At 39.1% G+C, this 21,934-nt stretch overlaps 1 protein-coding gene across 7 annotated transcripts in view; it reads right to left on the bottom strand.

The window, feature by feature from the left end:
• POU6F2 (POU class 6 homeobox 2) overlaps positions 1–21,934 on the bottom strand; it is a 488,585-nt gene that overhangs the window by 368,710 nt on the left and 97,941 nt on the right. For 5 of the 7 annotated variants that reach the window (XM_074340527.2, XM_074340525.2, XM_074340526.2 and 2 more), the window contains exon 2: positions 5,517–5,688. In XM_074340527.2, coding sequence (XP_074196628.1) covers positions 5,517–5,682 — 166 coding nt within the window. In that variant the 5' untranslated portion in view covers positions 5,683–5,688. Of the gene's footprint in view, positions 1–5,516; positions 5,698–5,784; positions 5,927–21,934 lie in introns of those variants that run through there. The other 2 variants (XM_019710251.3, XM_088797822.1) reach the window with 2 other exon arrangements.

Here is a 21,934-nt window from a genome sequence, read left to right as displayed (position 1 = left end):
CTGCAACATTGAACTTTGAACTTTCCTCTTTAGACAGAGGGCTGACCTGAGCTCCCCAGGCATGGAAAAGGGACAGAAAAGGAAGACACTAAAAAATCCCCACTGAATCTTATGTCTCGGATTATGCACTGTCCTCCATTAAAGTGCCACTTAGAAATGAGTGCAGGTCAATGAACGAATATGGTGAAAAGTTTGAACATCACTGCCATTTTACATGGATTTATTTTCTATTTCAAAGCTCACGCCTGCTATTTAAAGTGGATTTATTTATCAGTGCAGTATTACAATGGTTTTCTGGGATAAAAAAAAAACACACAGCTATATTTGTTTAAACTCACAGACTCTCACTGGGTTTTTTAAAGAAGTACCTCAGTTCATTAGATTTCCTTAAATGTTAAGAAATGTATCTAACTGTCCATTTTCCCCCTCAGTAGTCAGAGAGCAGCACTACAAGTTTTGTTTGACTATTAACCTATAATTGACTTTTAACAAACACCTTAGCATGCATCCCATTTACTTACAGGTTTCTACTGGTTTCTTTGAAATAACTGTTTTTATATGAACTCTATTGCTCAAATTATTTAATTGATCAAAAAATATCCTGTTTTAATATTTCCCTAGCAAAACACACTTTCTTCAGTGAAAAATAGAATTTTTAATTGGTATGATACTGAAATTTTAAAAAATATGAAAGCATGATGCATATTTTAAATAAATAGATTTCTCTAGGGAATTTTCCTCATCACCTCCCAGCTAAGTCCCTCTTGGGCTTAAGCCCTCTGTCCTGATTACGGGCCCCAGCATATTTTATCAGAATACTATAAATACCCACGGCACTGAAACCCTGAGAGAGACGTTTAAATAAAGTAATAAAGACAGTGATGCCATAATGAAGGGCACACTTATGCACAGGCGAGAGGCAGCATCCCCATAAAGTGCAGTCCCCATAATGCCCTACCAATGACCTCCATACTGACCTGCAGAGACCACTGTCTCAAGGGGTGAAAGACAATTTAGTCCTTTATCCTTTTGTCATTGAAAATGACTCCACCACCATAAATTCTAATCAAGTCAAACTGGATGGTAAATTTTTTTTTAAATCTTATAATGCATGTTTCTATGAGAAAGATAACAGACAGGGAAGGAAAAGAACAGCCCTGCAGATAGTACATTTTCTAGCAAGGAAGAATCACTGGCCTAACTTTCAACCCTTTTCCAATAGTTCACAGATAAATGACATTGAAAATACCCACTCTTACAAGTATCATTGCATGCAATTTCCTTTAACCTAGAAAAACACAATATCATAAGAGAAAACCAACCACCAATTTTTATTTCAGGTGCAATGTTTATAAATGGTGCTTCGTTTACATCTCAGATCAGGCTTTAGAACTGTGTGCCACAGTTCACGAACAGTGTGCAAAACCAGGAAGCAAGAGACTACTAACCCAACCACCCAAGGCAGTCGGGACTTTAAGGAAAACTATCATGAGGTTTAACTTGAAACAATAAAAATATTCCTAGGAGGAAATTGTCAATAAATCATCTTTCAAATTTTGAATATATATGGGAGAAAATATACCGGGCATGTTTTATGTGGTCTCACTTCTTTGGCTGAGACTGCATGGGCAAACTTTAGTACAGATATTTTTCTACGGATATATATTACTTTTATCCTTTCTGTGGCCATTTTCCTGACCAGGTTGTTGATGCTACCATTTGAATTTTAGCATCCACCTTGACTGAGCCTGGAACATTGAATTCTTGATAGGCATAACTAAAAATGAAGTACCACGTTGACACGAGAGCTATAAATGTCACCGGAGAAACACAGTAACGTCTTCCTTTGAGATTGTTTGCTAAAGTCCGCTTTTGAAAATGGTTTCATATATGTACATCACTAGTCACATATTAAATGGGGCCCTGTGTGGCATCACGCATTTGATCCCACAGCTGAAACCCAGTGAAACAGAGCCAGGTTCTCTGCTAAAATGCCCTGACATGGAAGTCTGTTCTCCAAACTGTTTCCTACGGCTTGGAGCTTAGCATAATACTTCCTGACTAGGAAGTGAAAAAGGAGAGAGTTATTCCACAGACTTTACAAGAGTAAATAATGCACCACTTAATGATATCACAGAGAACTACCTAACCACATGTTTCTCAATGAAATGTGGATTCATCTCTCCTAAGTGTACTTTAGTTTCCATGCTGTTCAATTTAAGCAAAACATTACCTCTGATGTAATTACTCTGTAAAACACAAGGGCGCTTTTCTGAACTTTCTACTTAGGCTGGCACATGGCTTCTGGTTTCTCTTTCTGGTATTCTGAGCTGCTCAGAGCACTGAAACATTCTGCACACTATGTTTGCTTTTGGAGGCAATTAGGTGCAGAGGTGCAATTTAAGGGAGGCATAAAAGGCCCAGTGGTTCCTGAAATTTCCTTTGTTTATCCATAGAGGGCATCAGTATTAATTTTTCTCCTGCAGTTCTGTGCTGAAGGTGCCATACTGTGAGAGAAACAGACTTGTCCTCTGGACTGCTAATCTGCACAAGACACCCAAGGGGAATAACCTCCAAAGAAGTCCATTTATACTGAAATTTCAGGTACAATAAAACAGTGAACTCCCCTTACCTTCTGGTGTTGCTTAATGTCTCGCCACAAAAGTAAACATATCAAGATGCACATGGTTTGTCTTAAACTGCCTCTTTCATTATAGAAGTACAGTTTTCAGTAATTCAGTGCATGTATTTTAGGAAGGATGGTTTAAGAGAGTATGTTAGAAAATTATTGTTTAGAAATAAACCTGGATGCTCTCAGTTATTCAGGAAGAATGTAATTCTTCATTATCAAGTAAAGAGTATTACCAACACTACATAAATAATCAAAAATCTTGAACACATTCAATTTAAATAAAATAATGGTCCATTAAATTATCACCCATTAAGTGTTACCACAGTTGCTAAAAATTCTGGGAGAGAATTATTCTACGAAGTTTTAGTCAGTTACATAAACTAGAATTCCTAAGTGATATTAAAAAGTGAGAACACAATAGACCCACTAGCTAAGGAAACCTTAGAGGACTTGGGGATGCTTTCTTTCCAACGTGTATTATATTCTCTCTGTCTCAGATTGTCTCCAGTTTTTTTCTCAAGTTTTCAAAACTGTTCATCTACTGATTTTGTCTTTACCTAATTGGAAACTAAAAAATATTGACATTGAGTTTGAAAAGCATGCTACAGACCAAATAAAATTAAGTGAATACTTAAGAATGATAGTTATAAGATGTAAATTGTGCTGGGTTCTCTGTCACAAATTCAGCAGTTGAGAATTCCAAAGTAAAATGACTACCTTCTAAAATCTACTATGATTTCTAAACTATGATTCCTAATTTAACCATAAGATTCCACTTGAGGTATATTTTCCATGAAGTTTTAATTCAAATTTCTTCGACCCTCTTAGATTTTTCAAAAGCTGTTTCTCTACACATGCAAATCAGTAAGAAGTAACATAACAAACATATAACAATTTTCAACTGTGGAAATTTTTTTAAAATGTAGAGTAGCCAAATTAATCACCCCTCCATTGAAACCAATGAGGAAAAAAAGATTATGTCATAGAAAAAATGAAAAAAACAAGCAACAAAACCAAACCACGTTGGGGTTGTAAGTCAAAGTCTTCAAAATGCATTTACTTTTTAAAAAATGCATGGAGAGTTTAGAAACAAATAATCCATTATCTGAAGTTACGTTGAATACACAGTTGATTACTTTTGAAAAGTCAAAGTGCTTAGTATTAGTATACTCAACATCAGAGAGGCTAGAGCCTGGCTTTTGCCTTCCTGTAATTTATAATTGTATCTGGCCTCTCCTGCTAACCCCCTGAAATGAAATGAGTGTTTTGGACATAACTCTTCCTACACAGATAAAAACTTAGACTACAACAAAATATTTCTTTTGAGTGAAAATGCTCAAACCTTAGGGCCTAGGTATGGAAAATTTATGTCAGAGGAGGAATTGCTGCTTTCTGAAGAAAGGGTAGTATGATAGAATTTCTTGAAACTGGAATCTATTATACTCTTAACTATAAAACAGTATTTTACTAAAAGAAAAATTGAAACAGAAAGTTTCTCTAAAACACCCCTCTAATGTTTGATTGAGCTTTAAAATCAGAGAAAAGCTCCTCTGTGGAACCTGGCCTAGAGTTGCCAAACTGCCAAGGCTTTTTCTTGCTACAGGTTAAAAAAATAATAATAAAGCTTATTTTTTAACTGAATTAAAGACTTTTTAACAAAGCAGTCTATGCACTGATCTCTTTTTTCTTAAGCTCAGGCATACAACTGTTTTTAATTTGAGACCAAGCAGTTCTCTGCCATATATATATATATATATATATATATATATATATATATACACACACATATATGTGTGTGTGTGTATGTATATATATAATCATACATATACATGTAAAACACATATATATAATCATATATATAATTTATATATATAAAATCAGATATATATATCAGGTTAGTATATGTGTATAAACAGGTTGTAGGTATTATAGATAGATATTTAGTGATACAAGTACATAAACACTGGAAAATAATTAAAAGCAAGTGTTTCAGGAGCAAGTGTTCTGGAAGTCGCGTGTCACTCTAGCCCAGAAAACGCCTCTCCAGCAGAGACATCTGTCGCCATCCATCACTCAGTCACGCGCCTCAACAGCCCGCTCGCCTCTCTGATCAGAGACCACAGTTGCTTGAGTCGGCTTACAGAGTGTCATCTGTTTGAATGACAGATGTCTTTGCTGGAGTGGCACTCTGCTTGTTCTTGTTTTGTTTATGAAACAAAGGTTCCTAAAAGGTGCTGAGCTGCCTCTGCACTTAGGCTGGGGCTGTAAACATCTGTTAAAGGGGACAGGGTCAGGGAGGGCCGCCAAGGACCTGTTTTCTTTCCTCATCACCCTTTTAAAAGAAGAGAGAGATATTCATTCTAATTGTGACTACAAAGTGGTATTTCTTTGAACAATTCCCGCAGCCACCTTTGTTTATACCTGGCCTGGAACGACTTGTATTGATATTTTTCATTTCCCTCTCCCGTCTTTTGACTACAGATAATAACACTTCACTCTCCTTCCCCTTAACAAAAGGCAGCAGAGCAACCCGAAACCGAGTCGATATTTATTCAGTAAACGTTAACCAATTCTCAGAGTGGAACCGATTTCCTGATTAGGATTACCATCTTCCTTTTCCAAATAATTCCTAGCCTGGGAATTAGCAATATTTCACAAGTCAGAATGGGCAGCAAGGAAGTTCCTTGTCGGGAAAAGTTTGGAGGACGTCCTCCTGAGCCAGCTGGACCGGGCTTCAGTGGCTTGGCCCCTTCAGGATGCGAAGCTCCTCTTTCTAGTACACACGCACGAGAAAACTGAATGGAGGACGGGGAAGCGGGTGGGTGTGCGGACTGCTCTTCTGGACAGCATGGTGGGACTGAAATGAACACCTAGGCAGACTTACCGAAGAGCTTGCTGGGAGGGTCCTCGCTGTCATTTGATTCCACAGGCGCCAGCCGGGGCTCAGTCAGCTCGCTGTCTGAAGTAGCAGCCTTCTCCTCACCTCTCAGCTCCGCATTCATTTCACTCCGCACTGACAGCGAGGGCTTACCGACTTGTCCAGCTATCATTGGATCCTAGGATAGGGAAGAGTGAAGGGAGGGAAAAAGTGGCAGCTTCAGTGTGCGTGTCCTCTCTCCCTCTCCCTTCCCTTCTCCCTCTTCCACACGCACAGTCTCCCTCTCTCTTCTTATCTCTGGCTGCTCCCGCTGTTCTGTCTGGCTGCAGTCAAGTGAAGAGCTATTACAGATCCGAGGAGTTCTCCATTACTCCCCACCCTATTAAAGCTCAACTAGCATGTGAGAGATTCAGGAGGCTTCGGAGGGGAGGGAAAAAAAACTTCTTTGAAAGCAACCTAACCAACACAGCTTTAATTGAGGGATGTGCTTTTTGTGCAAATGTTTTTACACCTTGTTCTGTCTTTAACGCAGTAAGAAAAAAGAAAGTGCTGGGTTTGTACTTCAGCAACACACTGAAAAGGAAGGCGCACCCTATGGAGGAACCGCCGGCTATTTTAAGAAGCCCTCTCCCTGGGGGACAAGCAATTAAACCCTGTCCCCAGAGCAGAGAAAAGAGATAGGGAGAAAAGAGTCGGCAAAACGCTGTCACTGGAATAAAAGCGATTTCTTATGTAAATTCCATAAGCGCCCTTAGAAGTTGACTCCAGCCGTCCCAGATTTGGGCGGAAACTAACCTCCAATCAAATGAACATTTCAAAGCAAACAGTACACGACAAAGTAGATGAAAATTAGTTTTAACATTTTTAAAGGAATCGGAAACATACTTACAAACTGTGTTCAATAATTCGAAAATCTAGAGCATCTTACACTCAGAGCATTAAAGAAAAAGAAAACAAAAATCACCTCCAAAAAAGGGCAAACTTTCGGCCCCAATAATTTAAATCTGTTTTATCTTCAGCTCATTAGGAGGGCATTCTAGGATCAGAAATATTTTCCAAGTGTAGTCTTTTATTGCATTTGCAAACCCCGATGCCCAATATTGTTTTAGCACAAATATCAGATGCAGAAGGAAAAGAAAAGCAAGAGGTGCCCTTTTTGCATTATCTGCAGGCTATTTATTGCCAAGTTCATGCCTAAGTGGTTCCTGAGCAGGAAACAGGTGACCAGCATAGGAGCAGGTGGGGCCGCAAGCCCTCTGGTCCCATCATTGCATTGGTTGCGATATGCCTGTGGTTATTATTTTTTTAATGTATTCATGCCTGAAAAGTGAATTTGATATGACACATGATAATCTATGAAAATGTTAATCAATACAAATAGTTTAAGCTGTCATCAAATGCACTTCTTAAGTCAATACTCATACCACCGAAAACAATGTCACTGTCACCAGGGCTTAATTTGCACAGCACTTAAATATTGGACTCTGTGCATCAATGCACTTCTTCAAATACTGTAGGTAAACACATTTTCTCCCTATTTAAGGCTGAAGCACTCTGCACGCAGTTAGCCGAGCTGAATCCTCCCTTTTGAATACCTTGATAGGTCCACTGGAGGGCAAAATTAATACTTAATTGAATCTCACAGTCATCAAAATAATCAATACTTTTTTTATTATTTATTCTTTACAGTCTGTTGACTGTTTCAAACCTCTGAGGGAATGGTGGAAAGGATTCATGGCTTTGAAACACTGTCATTTAACAAGGTAATTTTCAGTGGGGCATTAGGGGTTGTGAAACATATAATAAAACAAAAATGGTGGCTTATAATAGGAAGAAAGAAAAGAATTATATTTCTGCCATCTAACAAAACAGGATAAATAAAAAAGCAAGTGCGGAGAGAGAGCAAGAAAGGAGGGGGATGAGGGTGAGAGAAAGACTGGCTTTTGAAGGGTTTTATCATATCAAGAGCAGAGCCGAGCTTTCATAATGCTGACATTTCTCATCCTGACAATCCTAAACAAGTGGAAAGGATGAGATCGCAGATATCATCTTTCATCACATTCCCCAGCTTAAGAACCAACATGACAGCTCCTCTCCCCTTTACACTGTTAATTACTAAATAAAATACTACTCTCTGTCAGCATCAGATTATTGCAGATAGCAACCACAAACATTTCTCCGTTGTTCCCCCCTCTGGAATGGTGATACCTACCTTGAACTCTTTAGAAAATAAATTAGGCTTGTCTCACCATATTGTGAATATTTGAAATATAATCAATGTGGTCGATTCACTGTATTGTCAGCCTAAATTTGCTAGTGATACATTAGCATTTCATATACTGTGTTTGGTTGCTGAGATTTGGAGTCCTTGAAATTTGGGTGGAAGCAGGCAGAGGGGAAAGGAGACACAACATTTTCAAATTTCTCCCAAATTTCTTTCCTCTGTATCTAAGAAAGAATGTGTATTTGGATTCTTCTGATTCATTGGTGGAGCAGGGTGAGTAGGAGGGGAACACTGTTTTACCTCATGGCTTTGATAGGTATACTCATCACGTGAAGTAAAGAGCTCAGGTTTAAATTCTAGCACATTCTTTTTACTTTACAAAATGTTGAATACTCAGTCTTTCTCATCCAAAGGAAGGAGTGTGACTTGTGCCTTCGAGACATGAGTCTTTGACGCCTCACTGCTCATTTGAGTACCTTTTAAGGTAGTGTTAATGGTAAACATACTTAAAATGCCAGGCACTACCCTTACGATATGCCAAATGTGGTCTTTAGTGTATCCGTGAATATCTGGGTAATCTTAAAACAAGAATATCCTGTTTTTGCTCTATTTGTGAATGGTCAAACTGAATCCAGAATCACACAGAGGAGCTGAAATGCAGCTACTAAGTTCAAGTGCACTCAAATCTTTAAGATGTTCAGTCTGGTTGATGTATGCAAAGCATGTACTGGCAGATGGTATACATTCACTGACCATTCACTCTGCTTCTTTAAATTACTTTTATGTACCTCATGCATGGTTGGGTTCCCAACTAGTGTCTCTTAGTGACTTAAGCTTGGAAAATTCAGGAGTTTATCATTCAAGTACTCATTTGATTTTTCATCTTAGAAAACACTATGTTTGCCATGATGCAGCTGCAACCCACATATATATGTGCATGATATGGTTAAACAGGAAACCCCCAGTGAGGCAGATAGCAGACAGCTTTTAATCACAGCTGCAGCCACTGGGGGGTCCATTTGAAAATGTGTCACAAGCAGTAACCACTGAGTACAGTCCTATAAGTGATGGGGGAATGCCTCTTTCAAGCAGCACTCAGCTTGGAAGTCATTCTCTCTCTGCCAAAAGCGGTGGCAGTCTGTAAAATTCTTTTCTGCCAGAGTGAGGAAAGGATTTTCCAATGTGCACCTACATAAGTGCTTGCAGGGATGAAAGAGAGCTGCAACTTCAATACATGCAAGGATCCCTGCAGCAGCAAACAGGAACAGAAATAGCTAGTACAGGCAAAAAAAAAAAAAAAAAAGAAATCGAATTGGTAAAGAGTTCTTACTAGAAAATCTGAACTTGTCACAGCTACAGTTGAAGAAGCTGGGACTTCTCTGAAATTTGTTTATCAGCCCTGATAGAAGAGAGTGACTGGTCCAATACGAACAATGCCAAGTATGTACAATAGGACGTGGCATATGCCAATACAGGACACTCACAGGGGTCATCAGAGACCCAAGAGCCAGATGGTAAGAAAAGAAGTGGGAGAGGTAGTTTGCATGAACAAAAATTTCACTGCGTCCTACAATGAAAGAGCTGCAGTCAACAGCAGAACTATACAGACATTATTTAAATCTCTTTCAGGCCTATAACAATAGGTCCCTTTTATTGAATGCCTTTACCAGATAGGTGCTTCAGATATATTTCAAGTCACCCAACTGTGCCAGGTATTTACCATTTTAGGGTTAAAGGACTGAGACTCAGAGAGGCTAAGTGACTTGTCCCAAAGCCATATAGCTAATAAGTCGTGGATCTGTATTTTGAATCCTAGTAGATGCATCTCCAAATATTAACATTTTTTTGTATTCAGTGGGCACGGGGTGAAAAAACAGAGAGTCATGGCCTTCAGAACCCATATGGGTCTCCCATAACTTGGATTATGGACTGCGAAGGGTGCTAAGTCCTGGAAAATGAATTCCCAGAGCATGTTGTGTATTCAATCTTCTTCCCTTCAGACTCTAGGAACAAAATACTTTTCGGTCCGATGCTGCTTGGGTGAAATCTATGGGGTGATGTGATGTAGTAGACAGAACATCAAGGAGTGTCAAACACCCAGGCATGCATTCAGGTTCACTCTCTTAACATAAATTTAGCAAATTGCTAACCACTTTCACCCTGTTTTCTCACCTAGAAAATGAAAAGGTTGGAATAAGACAGTATTTCTCAAACAGCATTCCACAGAACACTTGCCCCAAAAGCTACTGTACAATAAATGGGTATTGCATCACACCCTCATGGAACATGCATCAGAAAATTCTACCGGGAAAGAAACCGATTCAAGCCTGCTTAACCTAACATTACCCCAAACTGTCTGATCAAGAAAGGCCTTTCCCTTATCACCTTTATTATATTATCTAACTTCTTGAAACTCAGTTTAGAATGTGCCCACTTAGATTACAGCTACTGGAAATTCGCTAACGTAAGTTAGAGCTCTAATTTTTAACGATTCTGCAATAATAGACTAGGAGGCTTCAACAAGTACACATATGTCAAGCGCTTCTCACATTCTAATAACTTTTACCTAATTAATATTCCTTATAGTTCATTTATATACAATTATATACGGCTTAGTATAGACTAAGTGTGCATACTCTCTCATCATATACTAATTCCTGATAACTTTAATATCATTTTTCAATAAAGATGTCCCCATGCACTTCTGTTGTGAAACTTGATTTGAAGAGCAGACATAGGGTACTGTATGAAGGAGGAGAATTCAACTTGGGCTTTTACCAGGCTGTTAAAAATAATACCAGATAAACAAAAATATAATTCAGCTAACCGCCTTCAATAATTTAACCAACAGAGTTTTTGTAAGCATAATCATTCTCATTTTATAGTCAGAGAAACTAAAGACAGAGAGATTATTAACTCAGCAAAGCATCTGTGCCCAGCGACAGCCACGCGATGGAAGTACCTGCGCCCCTCTAAACTGAGCTTGAACTGAGCCCAGCACATTCTTATGTAAGCACAAACCAAATCTGAAACAGGCGATCAGAAGGGCTTTTAGGAAACTGTAAATAAGACAGGCAGGCTTCAAAAATCCAAAGAAACAATTCATTTGGTTTTGAAGAGCCAGGATATGGCAAAGTTGTACTCAACAGATCAATAGAAAAATTATATCCATCATAAAGGGAAAAATATATATATGTTGGATTTCACTCCCTCTTAAAATGCCACATTTCAATTTAGGAAAAAGGGGGAACAAGTTATCTATAGCCGATTTAAGATGTAAAGACAGCATCATGTTTTGTATTTAATTTCTCTCACTAAGAAGAAGTGAAACGCTCAAAATCACAAATAATTAAGAGGAAGAAACTAGACCTTCGTGGGTTTGGGGAAAAGAAAACTTCAAGTGTGTATTTTGTTACTTCATGACTAATGAAGAAAAGCAATTTTTATCTTTCTTTTACCAATTACCACATATTATTGAGTAGGTTAGTTCTCAATATGATATTTAATGTGCTGTAGAATGTTTTCTCTCAAAAGTTATGAAGACTTTCCATTTTTATTATTAATATTTCCTCCCTCTATCAACAATTTTTAAAAACACATCTATTTGACTTTTGGAAATAAGACCATAGTTCATTTTTACTTTTTTTTCCATCGATGTAAGTATACATCTTTTGTTGAAAATTTTGACAATTAATGATGATCAAAAGGACTATAAATCTACCCACCACTGCTTATTTTATTTTAAATGTCACTTCCTACACTGAAAACAAAAATTGTTTTGAGGAAACCAGAAAATCTCACATTTTTAGCAAATAATAAACAGACAGAAATTTACATTATAATGAACTTAATTACAAACCTTACACATACATACTGTTGATTTTCACAGCAAAATGTTGATCCCAACCTGTTTTTCTTTCCTCAGCCTAATATTCTCAACTGCTATGTATTTCCCCATCTCTCACTTTACAGTCAGTGTGGCTGAAATTTTACTTAATCCCATCCCGAAATAAAGGAAAAGTCTGTGAAAATCAAGCCGGACACTGAAAATCCAAAATGAATGCTGGTCTTGGAGTGTGCAGTACGGAGGAACTTTCAGGAGACTCATGGCTGCTCCCTGATTTAGCACTAAGCACCTGCATGACCATGAGGGAATCACCATCTCTTCCATCTTGTTTTCCATACCAACATGGCTTTCTATAGCTTAAGGGTGATAGTGTGAGATTAGAGTGAGGTAACGTACAGATAATGTATATGAATATGTTTTGAAAGATAGAAAGTGCTATATTGATAGACCACTTTCCATCGTACAACTTCCCACATGAAGGCATATAATTGACTGTGTGTTCCTTTTCTCCCCTGCTCTAGCTTGGAACAGGAGAACATGTCGTAGTGGATGCTTTGGTGTGCTGTCCAGAGCCCCTTTTAAGGACCAACACACTCATTTCTCCTCCACCAGGTATGCTGATCGAGGATGGATCACAGTTGGGTCCATTGCTAGGACATGCCTTTGCCTGAAGGGACTGTCTCTCCAAAGTCATGTCCTTTCCACAGGGGCAGCCTACATTTTGCCTTATGGTCTTCAAAACCTAAAATATTTACTGTCTGCTTCTTTACAAAAAAGGTTTTTAGACCCTTGAGCTCCACCCTAGGTTCAGTCAATTCCCTTAATCAGTATTCATGTGCCAGGGCTAGCATTTAATCAGAAATGCCCCACTCTAGGCGTGGCTCCCACAAACTCTTTAGCTACGTCAGTTCCCTTTACTGTTCTCTGTCCACCACTCCCTCACCCTGCATTTTGCTGATTAGTATAATTTGTATTAGAGTTAAATTAATGATTTGATCAGCATTAATAAAGGTTGAAATATGTATTAGCTAAAGTATTTTGGAGACAACACTCCCCACACTTGTGTGGAACCAAAGAATAAGAATCTAGCAAGTCTTGTGGTCTATGTATCTGGGGCCAGGGAATGAAGGCTTGATCCCCAAACCATCCCATGTCCAGTCTTTGGGTCAGAGAGTTCTAGTTGCCTGATGGTGACTGCAAGAGAAACAGACCTTGCTTCTAGAATGTTTCTGTATCTGCCTTAATGAACCTTCCATGCAAGGTGTGTAAGGTTCACTGGAAATGAGAATTATGACTTCATTAAGCTTACAGACAGATTGAACTTATTTTGGGATAGTTTGTTAATAAAAGTGTACTTAATAATGTATGGCAGCTTTTGGTCTCAGAGCTCATTATCATTATAACCAGGTAGCAAGGCTTTGGGGATGTAGCAAGCCCTTACCCATTTCTAAGCATTACTGACTACCATGATCTACCAAAAAGAACCCAAAAGTTGTGCCTACGAAGTTGGTGCAAGCCATCTGCAACCCAACCCTCTCTAATGGATTATGACCCATAACTAGGTGAACACAGCCTTAGGGGCAGACTAGGTCATTATGGAGTGAAATAGGGTGTAGAGCACCTGTTCAGAAGATGTCCTGGGCAAATCACACTATTTGCTGCCCCTACCAATCCCTAACACTTTATCTAGGGGATATTTATTAGGTGAATATTCAGAATCATAGGATAAAATGAGACTGCAAAATATCTGATGTGCTTTGGTGTCAGGATGGTATTTCATCTAAGTGCGTACCTGTGGGCACAGTTTAAGAGTCTCTTGTCTCTTTGTTGAACCTCAGATATGTATGCAATCTCCTGCTCCCCTGTCAGTCACCACCTAGGGTCTCTAGCTTTCTCCGAATACCATCATGAGTGATGCATCTTCTTAACTATGCTTATACTCTAGAGACAACTCCAATTAAAGATGAAAGCATCAGACACAGCTGTATTTAAACAAAACAAGCAAATAATACAAGCAAAACAGCTCATCAATGCACACGTATAGGTTGAAATGACAATAACCAGTCAAACAAGAGTCTGACAGTTCTGGACTTCTACAAAGCATCTCCTCACCTAGATCATCACCTTGAACCTCTATAGCTCCTTTGCCCCCAAGAGGTTAAAATGATTGTATGGATGATGCTTCATGTATACTTATCTGGGAAGAAAGGGAGACACTGGTATTGACAACCTAATAGCTCCATCAATTCAGCTTCTGCTGCCTTTGTGAAAAAGCATCAATAAGAGTTCAAACCAGGCTCCTCTGGACCTGGTTCTTTGGTAATGGGGTTATACAGCAGTATCGACATTGCATACACATACCCTATATTCATACATTCTTCATAATCTGATGGCTTCCCACAGGCATCAGAATTTAATCAGAATAAAATGCAGATTAAAGTGAATTTGCATTTAGTGATTGAAATGTACATCCAACCTCTATCCTAAAAAAAGCTTACTTTCAGCATCTTAGAAATTCTAACAGAGGTACTTAATTAATGTGTGTGTGTGTATACATTGTGTGTGTAATATATCTTTGCATTTATAGATAGATAGATAGAAATAGATGATACAGATATATAAAGTCTCAACACTTGTAACCTTTTGTGAAAGGGGATGACTTAGTTCACAGAAGGGACAGACCTGGTCTCTATCTTCAGAATTGTCAAATTGAGCATTGAACTGAGAAGCCCTAAGGTTTTGGGGGAGGTGCCTCCAAGACATCAAAGGAATGCAGGGGAGGGCCAAAGTGCTCACTCCTGGTGTATAACACCTAGTGGCTCCTCTCACCTATTTTACATGGCGTCTTCAGTATACTTGAAGAAATGGTTTCCAGGTCTGCCCATATTAAATATTTGCAATGCAGCACCGATGCAATAAAATCACAACACTTTTTTCTATTGGATAATTGTTTACCGTTTCAATATATTTATGCTTGAGTCCTTTGCAGGCAGACATGTTTCAGAATTACCAATAGCAAGCATTGTGTCTGATACAAAAATAGGCTCTCAATAAATGCATTTTGATTGACTGCTTGATTGGTTGTGAGGAAGGAAGGAAGGAAGGAAGGAAGGAAGGAAGGAAGGAAGGAAGGAAGGAAGGAAGGAAGGGAAAGAAGGAAGGAAGGTTACGGCAAGGATTGTCCTTGGTTGATACTCCTACGTTTAATGTTTTAAAAATACATTTAATTGTGTCTAAAAGCACAGTGTAAAACTAAGCCTTCACCTGGCTATTTTATGTCTGACATGCACACTGACCCATATTCTGCTTCTAGAAATGGAAGTGAGTTTGGCTTTGTGTGATTGCGTTACTTTGTTTTACTGTAGGACAAAAATGAAAGAATTTAACAGCAACACTAAAAGGGAAAAGGAAAGTGGGTTTTTTGTTGTTATTGTTTTGTTTTTTCTCCTCAGAGGAAAGCTACCACTGGTCGGGGGTGGGGATAAGCTCTCCCAAACAAAGGCCCTGAGCACTGGAGCCCAGGGGGGCCCCAGCTGAGTGCAGAGCCAGTTGGCCAGGCTCATAGCTCTGCCCATGGCCCTTGTTCAGCCTAGAAGCGTTTCCCTCTCAACAAGGAGAGCCTGACACCACTCCTATACAATTCACCCTCCTTCTAATATCCTCACAGTCATTCGGGAGCAGTATCATCTCACACATACAGCATATTAGAAACATAATTTTGTTATAAATGTTCTAATTCTATCATTTTGCTCAGAGGCAAATATTCATTTAAATAAATAATACATTAAATATGTGGAGACATCTAATTCTATTCTTCCATTCTGAATGGCAAAGGACACACAGTTGAGGAGAAAAACTTTTTATTCGAGAACTAGCCAGTTCCCTATAGTTTCCAATGTCCATAAATAAATAGAAAACTCCATTCTGCCCTCTGCTGATAGACTAATATTCCTAAAAATCCAGTTTGAAACCTAAACGTTCCTCAGTACCTTCTGAGTTAGGTCTAAATGATACAGGTTAGCTAGCATGTCCCTAGGTAGACAGGGAGGTCCCTGGTGGAATAAACAAAGACAGTCATAGCCTAAAACTTCAGGTTTTGAAATCACTCCTTTGCTCCAGGACATAATGTAACAAGGCCTTGAGGTTAAGCATAAAATTCATTTTGGCCTGACAAATGGAGCAGATCTGATAGATAAAGAGTGGGTAACTTTGCTACTTCCTTTACATGGGCAAGCAGAACAAACCTGCTAGACGAATTTCATTAGAAGGCCCCAGTTCCCTTCTTCAAACAAGTTCCCTTCTCCAAACATCTCCCCTTCCCCAAGCAGGCAAAAGGAAGGTATAAAAGCAAGAGCTTTTGCCTCAGTCATGGGGCCACCCACATGCGGGACCCCGTCCCGCTCGGGAGCTGCAACCTCTTCTCCTGCCTATAATAAACTATCCTCTTTTTAAAACTTTTTGCCTCTCCCTGGTCCACGTTTCCATTCTTCGGCTTCAGGAGACAAGATCCCAGCCAATCCAACATCTCCTACATCGTTAACTCCTGCGTAACACCCCAGACCCCCCATAGTCAGCCCATGGCATACGGATAGTCACTGCACAGCCAGAGAATATGCCACGTACATTTTTATAATGATTGTAAACATGCTGAGATTTTCTGGCAGGTGGCAATGATGTGTCGGGCACTGCCTGGTCTACCTGGTGCAGAGGCCGGTCCCCCATAAGCCCACAGAGGGGCGACAGGGGCCAGGCTCACAAGGACCTTGCGAGTCTGGAGACCCGCAGTGCCAGGGTGAGAATCTGGACCCTGGAGCCAAGAGCCTGTGCGTGCGCCTGGGGTCACATTCTCCTCACCGAAGGGCCTGGGACAAGGGACAACTCTCTGAGCCTCAGTTTCCCAGAATGGAAATGGGAGTAATTATAGTATATGCCTCATGGGCTAGCTGTGCAGATTAGATAAATAAATCACAAATAGTGCTCAGAATAGGCCAACTGTAATCATAAGAGATGCATATATTGCATTTTGTCTGCGACTCTTCTGACAAAGTATGACTGTGCGTCCATTTTACTATGGAAAAGCTCCTTAGCCTTCATCAGGTTTTCAAAAAGATTCATGATCCACTTCCCCAACCCCTCCCCACAAAAAAATGAGTAAGTAACCACTGTTGAGGAGCAGGGGAGTGTCACTGCGTCCTCTCACTCCAAATATTAGGACACTGCTTGGCACATAATAAGCCTTCACTAAATATCCATTGATTTTATTTGAAAAACAAAAACAAGAATCAATATCTATAAATGATGGAAGAAAGGTCAAAAAATAGATTTTTGAAAACTGAATTACTTTGACGTCTTTTGAGAAGAAATTTGCTTTATAAATTCCAAGGCCCTATTATCTTAAGAAATAAGTAACTGTCAAGGGGCTGTACATTCCGTAGAATTATATCCCTGAACTAACAATATCTGGCTTTTAATTTTCCAAGGTTTATGTATTCATGCTCTCTAAGGGAAGCATTCTGTTTCTGTTCAAAAGGCCATTGCCTAATTGATTTCACGAATACGTGTTTTCCTGTCCTCTGCTCTCAAACTCCACTAGCACGCACTAGACACTGATAATGTGGGTTGCTGCGTTGCTACTTCCTGTCCTTCCTAACAATCCGGGCAGCTTTCTCTCTGCCAACACCGGCTCCTGTGGCGTTTTCCTCTCATTTTCTGCCCTGGCTATGCCTGGCCCCAGCTGCTCCCTTCCCTCCCTCTCCTGTAATCCACTCTCCTTTAATATTCCAAAGGTGACCCTTGACTGTCCTTTGAATGCAGCTCCAATTCAAAAGGCTTCTGAGCTTTTAAACCGAGCAGAGATAACATAATTCCAAGGAGATGGGGGTGGGGAGGGACTGAGAATGTGATTGGAAAGATTAGCTAAATCTTCTCATTCCTGGGGATTTAGCCTTTCACAAATACATGAACTGGAAGGTTTGTTTTTTTATGGGTTCTCCCCACACAATCAGCTATCTTATTAATCCTTATTAAAAATATTTTATTTCCAACCCAAACTATAAAAAGAGGCTTAACTAAATATTTATTTGAATCTCTAGTCTTTGAAATTGAGGCTCACTTTTATTAATATTTATTTTTGTCCCCTTTAGTTTGCATGATTGGGGATGGCTCTGAATCAGGGTCCACTTAAAATAAAACTGATGCAATTCAACAAATATTTATTGACCATTCATCCTGTATGAGGTGCTAGGGAGTTTGGGAAATGTAAGGATCAAGAAACATTTGCTACCATCAAAAATGTCACCATCTGGTAGACGTCAGCAAAGGAAAGAGATTATTCAGCAACTTCTATGAACCTAGTGTATTGTTTCACAGATATAACCCTTTCTTGGCATCCCTTGCCTCCCCTTCCTGTAAAATGCCAACGTATACTGGACATGTGCGTTACGCATGCGCACACACAAACACAACACTTTCTCTGAAGCACTGTTTTAGCATTATTACAGATGCTAATGAATAAGCATATTCCCCCTCCCAGGGAGTTTTAAGTGTTTTTTCTGGACTTAATTCCTTATTTTAGGGAGCTAGTCTGTAACTGATGACCCAATGTGTTTTGAGTCACACACTAAAACAATATATAATACCAACACAGCCATCCACAGGATCCCAGGCCATAAAAGGCTGCAGTGCTAAACGCAGCAGATGAAGCATCTGAGTTACTAGTTGATCACAGAGTATTTTTAAAGAATTGCTTCCCTAATATCCTCAAGCACCTACGGTAACCAGAATGGGTAATATGTTGTCAAGAAGAAAATAGACCTGTTTTAACAAGTCAGTAAGACACACTCATAAAAACAGATGTGCTAAAGTCTCTATAAACAATTGGCTCTTTTCAGTGGGTTGAGAAGCCTCCATTTATTCCCTTCTTCATGTCTCCACCATTAATTTGCTTAGACTAAAGCTTTCATAGATTAAAAACAAACCATTTCAACTCAGTGCTAGCTGAATTATCCTGTCTGACTATGTAAGCAGGCCCATCCCAATGACATTAGTGTATCAGCGCCCTAGGAAGGCTCGACCGGCCAGGGCTGGCACACAGCCTCTTATACAACTCCTTTTTATTCTATTCCCCTGAGCTTCTGCACAATTTGTCCGCATGCACATGCGTAATGCCTGAAAAGTTCTGTTTCCTGCACAGAACAAATGAGAAATGGACCATTGCTAGGTCCTCCTATTTCCTCACTACTTACCTGGGCCCAGGGCCCAGTCTGCTCTCCTCCATGCCTGGGAACAGACGAGTCCTGCTGGAAGCCTGCGGGATCTGCACTCTCCTGAAAGGCTTGCCCTTGGCTTTTGGATCTTGAGGGGGCCACCTGTGGGCACTCATTTCCTTTGTATGTTAAGCAAAACTCTAATCAAGCCTGCAGAGTACTTAATTTAAAAAATCAGCAAGAAATCATTTCTTTGATTAAAAGCAACTGGAAAAGTAAGTTCAAATGAGCATAGAGATAAACTATGGAAACAAATTCCCAAGTCTTTGAAATAAAAATAGATGCAGTCAATTACAATAGATTTTTTTAAATTGAGTAAATTTTTTAAATCCAGTTGGAAACATTTTGATTTGTTGTTGCACAAGGATTATTGGAGATTGTTTATTCTCTTCAATTAGCTTTGATATTGGGAATGTTTTTAATGCTATTTATTCATTTATTCAACAACTACAGATTGAGTACTATATGCCATACCACCCACTCAGCAAGGAGATAGGAACATGTCATTGAACAAGACAGATCAAGTGCAGGCCCTCCTGCAACTGAAATGACAGTGGAGAGACGGAAAATAGCCAAATAAACAATTAAGGAAATATCATGATGTTAGGCAGTGATGAGTGCTATGAACAGAAAGAAACCAGGCTTAAGTGTGTGGAGGAGTAAGGGTGTGTAATTTACATAAGATGATCAGAAAGGTCACACAGATAAGGGACTTTTATGAAGAGGCCACCATGAGCGAGGGGAAAGTCATGCAAGCATCATAAGGGGAACTTGATTAAAAAGCTGTGGCCTGGGAGCCTGTCCCATGCCCTCCAGGGACCAGGAGGCCAAGGTTGCTGACTGGGAGTGAGTGGGTGTGGCTGAAGGTGAGGCCAGAGAAGTGGGTGTCGGGGAAACGGCCAGGGACAAGATCAGGCGGGGCCTTGTGGACCATTGTGGGGCCTTGGGATTTAACTGGAAACATGAAAGGAATCCACTCGAGGGTTTGAGCAAGATGTGACAGGATCTGTCTTGCCTTTCAAAGCCTGCTTGGAGGGAAATGCCTTGTATTAATAGTTTAGGTACTAGATAAAAAGAAAACTAACAGTTTGATTGAGATATAATTGATGTACAAAAAAGTTGCACATATTTAATGTATACAATTTGGTGAGTTTGGACATATAAATACATGCATGAAAACATCACCACAATATAGGTAATAAACATATCCATCACCTCCAAAAGATTTTTTGGGGGGGAGGAGATAAATTTTTAATTAAAAATAAAAGATTGCAAAAGATCTACTTTACCATATAAAAAGTCTACTGTACCATGTCTATGGAAACAGAAATAACTTCAATAACTTGAATCTTTTGAAAACCCAAATACAAGCCATATTTTTTTCCTTACTGTCTTACCCAACAGCCTTTATGTCAACTTAATTTCCTTTGAAAAGTAATCAAATAAATCATTCCTCAGCTTTACCTGCCTTTGCAGAATCTGCACTGGCTGCTTCTTTCTTGCCTGTCGGGCTTAGGTGGATTGTTCCCAGAATCCTCCTGGGCACTGAGGCCAGATGGGGAAGGGAGTGTGTCCCTAAGATCACTGAAGTCCATTCTTGTTGACACCCGACCAGCTCCTGATGCGGTCTTAGGTAAGTCACTTGAATTTCTCTGAATACTCCTTCAGCTAGAATAATATTTGTCACTTCCCAGTGGGGCTTAAGGACTGTACAGAGTACTGAGCTTGTCAGAAAAAGAGAATCACCTACAGGACTCTCCTGACATTAATGCATCTCCCATTGCCTGGATACCACTTTGGAAGGGGCCTCTGCTCGACCTCTGAAAGCAAGTCTCTCCTAGCACACTTGGTCCCTCGAATTCTAGACTTTTGACCTAGTCACACATAACAGAAAGCCCCTTTTTAAACTGTCAATGGCTTGCACAGACTGCAGTTTAGGACCTCTGCTTTTAAGAGACCTCTTCTTAATGCAGCTTTTGTGTTTTGCAGTGGTACTGGCAAGAAGCATGTACTTTTTATGTCTCCACTTCAATCCTAACCCGTCTCTCTATTGTCACCTATTCTGAGTCACTCAAACCTGCAGGACTCAGGCAGGTAAGCCAGTCAGGCACTGTATTTGCCCTTGCAGATACTATTGTATTGTAACCATGTTCTTAAAATTAAATATTATCTGAAATTGTGATTTTAAACACCTGCATAATATTTACTCTGATGGATGTGCCATGATTTATTTAATTCTTCTCTAACTGTAGAACATTCTGGGCTGTGGTCTTTGAAACGGGGTACATGCATACTGAGATATTGCAAGACAATGCATTGAGGTGCAGGAAGAAAGTATTAGCATTTCTGTTTTCATTTCAATTATTTCAATTCTTTTTTGTTTATGTTTTTAGTGGTAATATATAGTACAAAAAACAGGAAACAAATACATTTATATTTATTAGTACATGGTAAAAATTATTTTCATTGATAAAACTGAGTCATCACAAAACCTTGGAGTCCCTTGATTTAAGATATGTCCAACTATTTACACAAAATTAAAATTTTGACATTTTAAAATATATTTTCAAGAGTGAAATTACAGGCCAAAGAGTATGGACCATTGCCAAATTATAATACCTTCAAGGTCAGTTGGTGGGAAATTTATGCTCCCGGTACACGAGGAAACTTTTCTTTCATATTACATTTTTAAATTATTTTTCTAATTTATTAACTAGAAACTGGCATTTTATTAATGTTTTAATTTGCATCTCATTAGCAAGGCTAATTTTTTCAAGTTTATAAGCTAATTAAGTTCTTCTTTCATAAATTACTCACATCTTTTGCCTGTCTTTCTACTGGGACCTAAGTATTTTTCTCATTGAAATTTGTATAGATACATAGAAATAGTAATAATTATAAAAAATAATTGCTGACACTTACTGTGTTGAGCACTAGGCTGTGATATAAATATATACTGCATTTCTAGTCCTCTGAACAATCAATAGCATTATTATTCCAATTTCATCAAAAATGAAATTGAGATGAATGATTGTAAATAACGTGTAACCTGGCAGAGTCGTCTTGATTTCAAACTTTAAGAATTCCA

The sequence above is a fragment of the Rhinolophus sinicus genome, chromosome 4 (assembly GCF_057876585.1).
Source record: "Rhinolophus sinicus isolate RSI-liver-muscle chromosome 4, RSI-T2T, whole genome shotgun sequence".
Classification (NCBI taxonomy): domain Eukaryota; kingdom Metazoa; phylum Chordata; class Mammalia; order Chiroptera; family Rhinolophidae; genus Rhinolophus; species Rhinolophus sinicus.
This window is presented reverse-complemented; position numbering and strand designations above follow the sequence as displayed.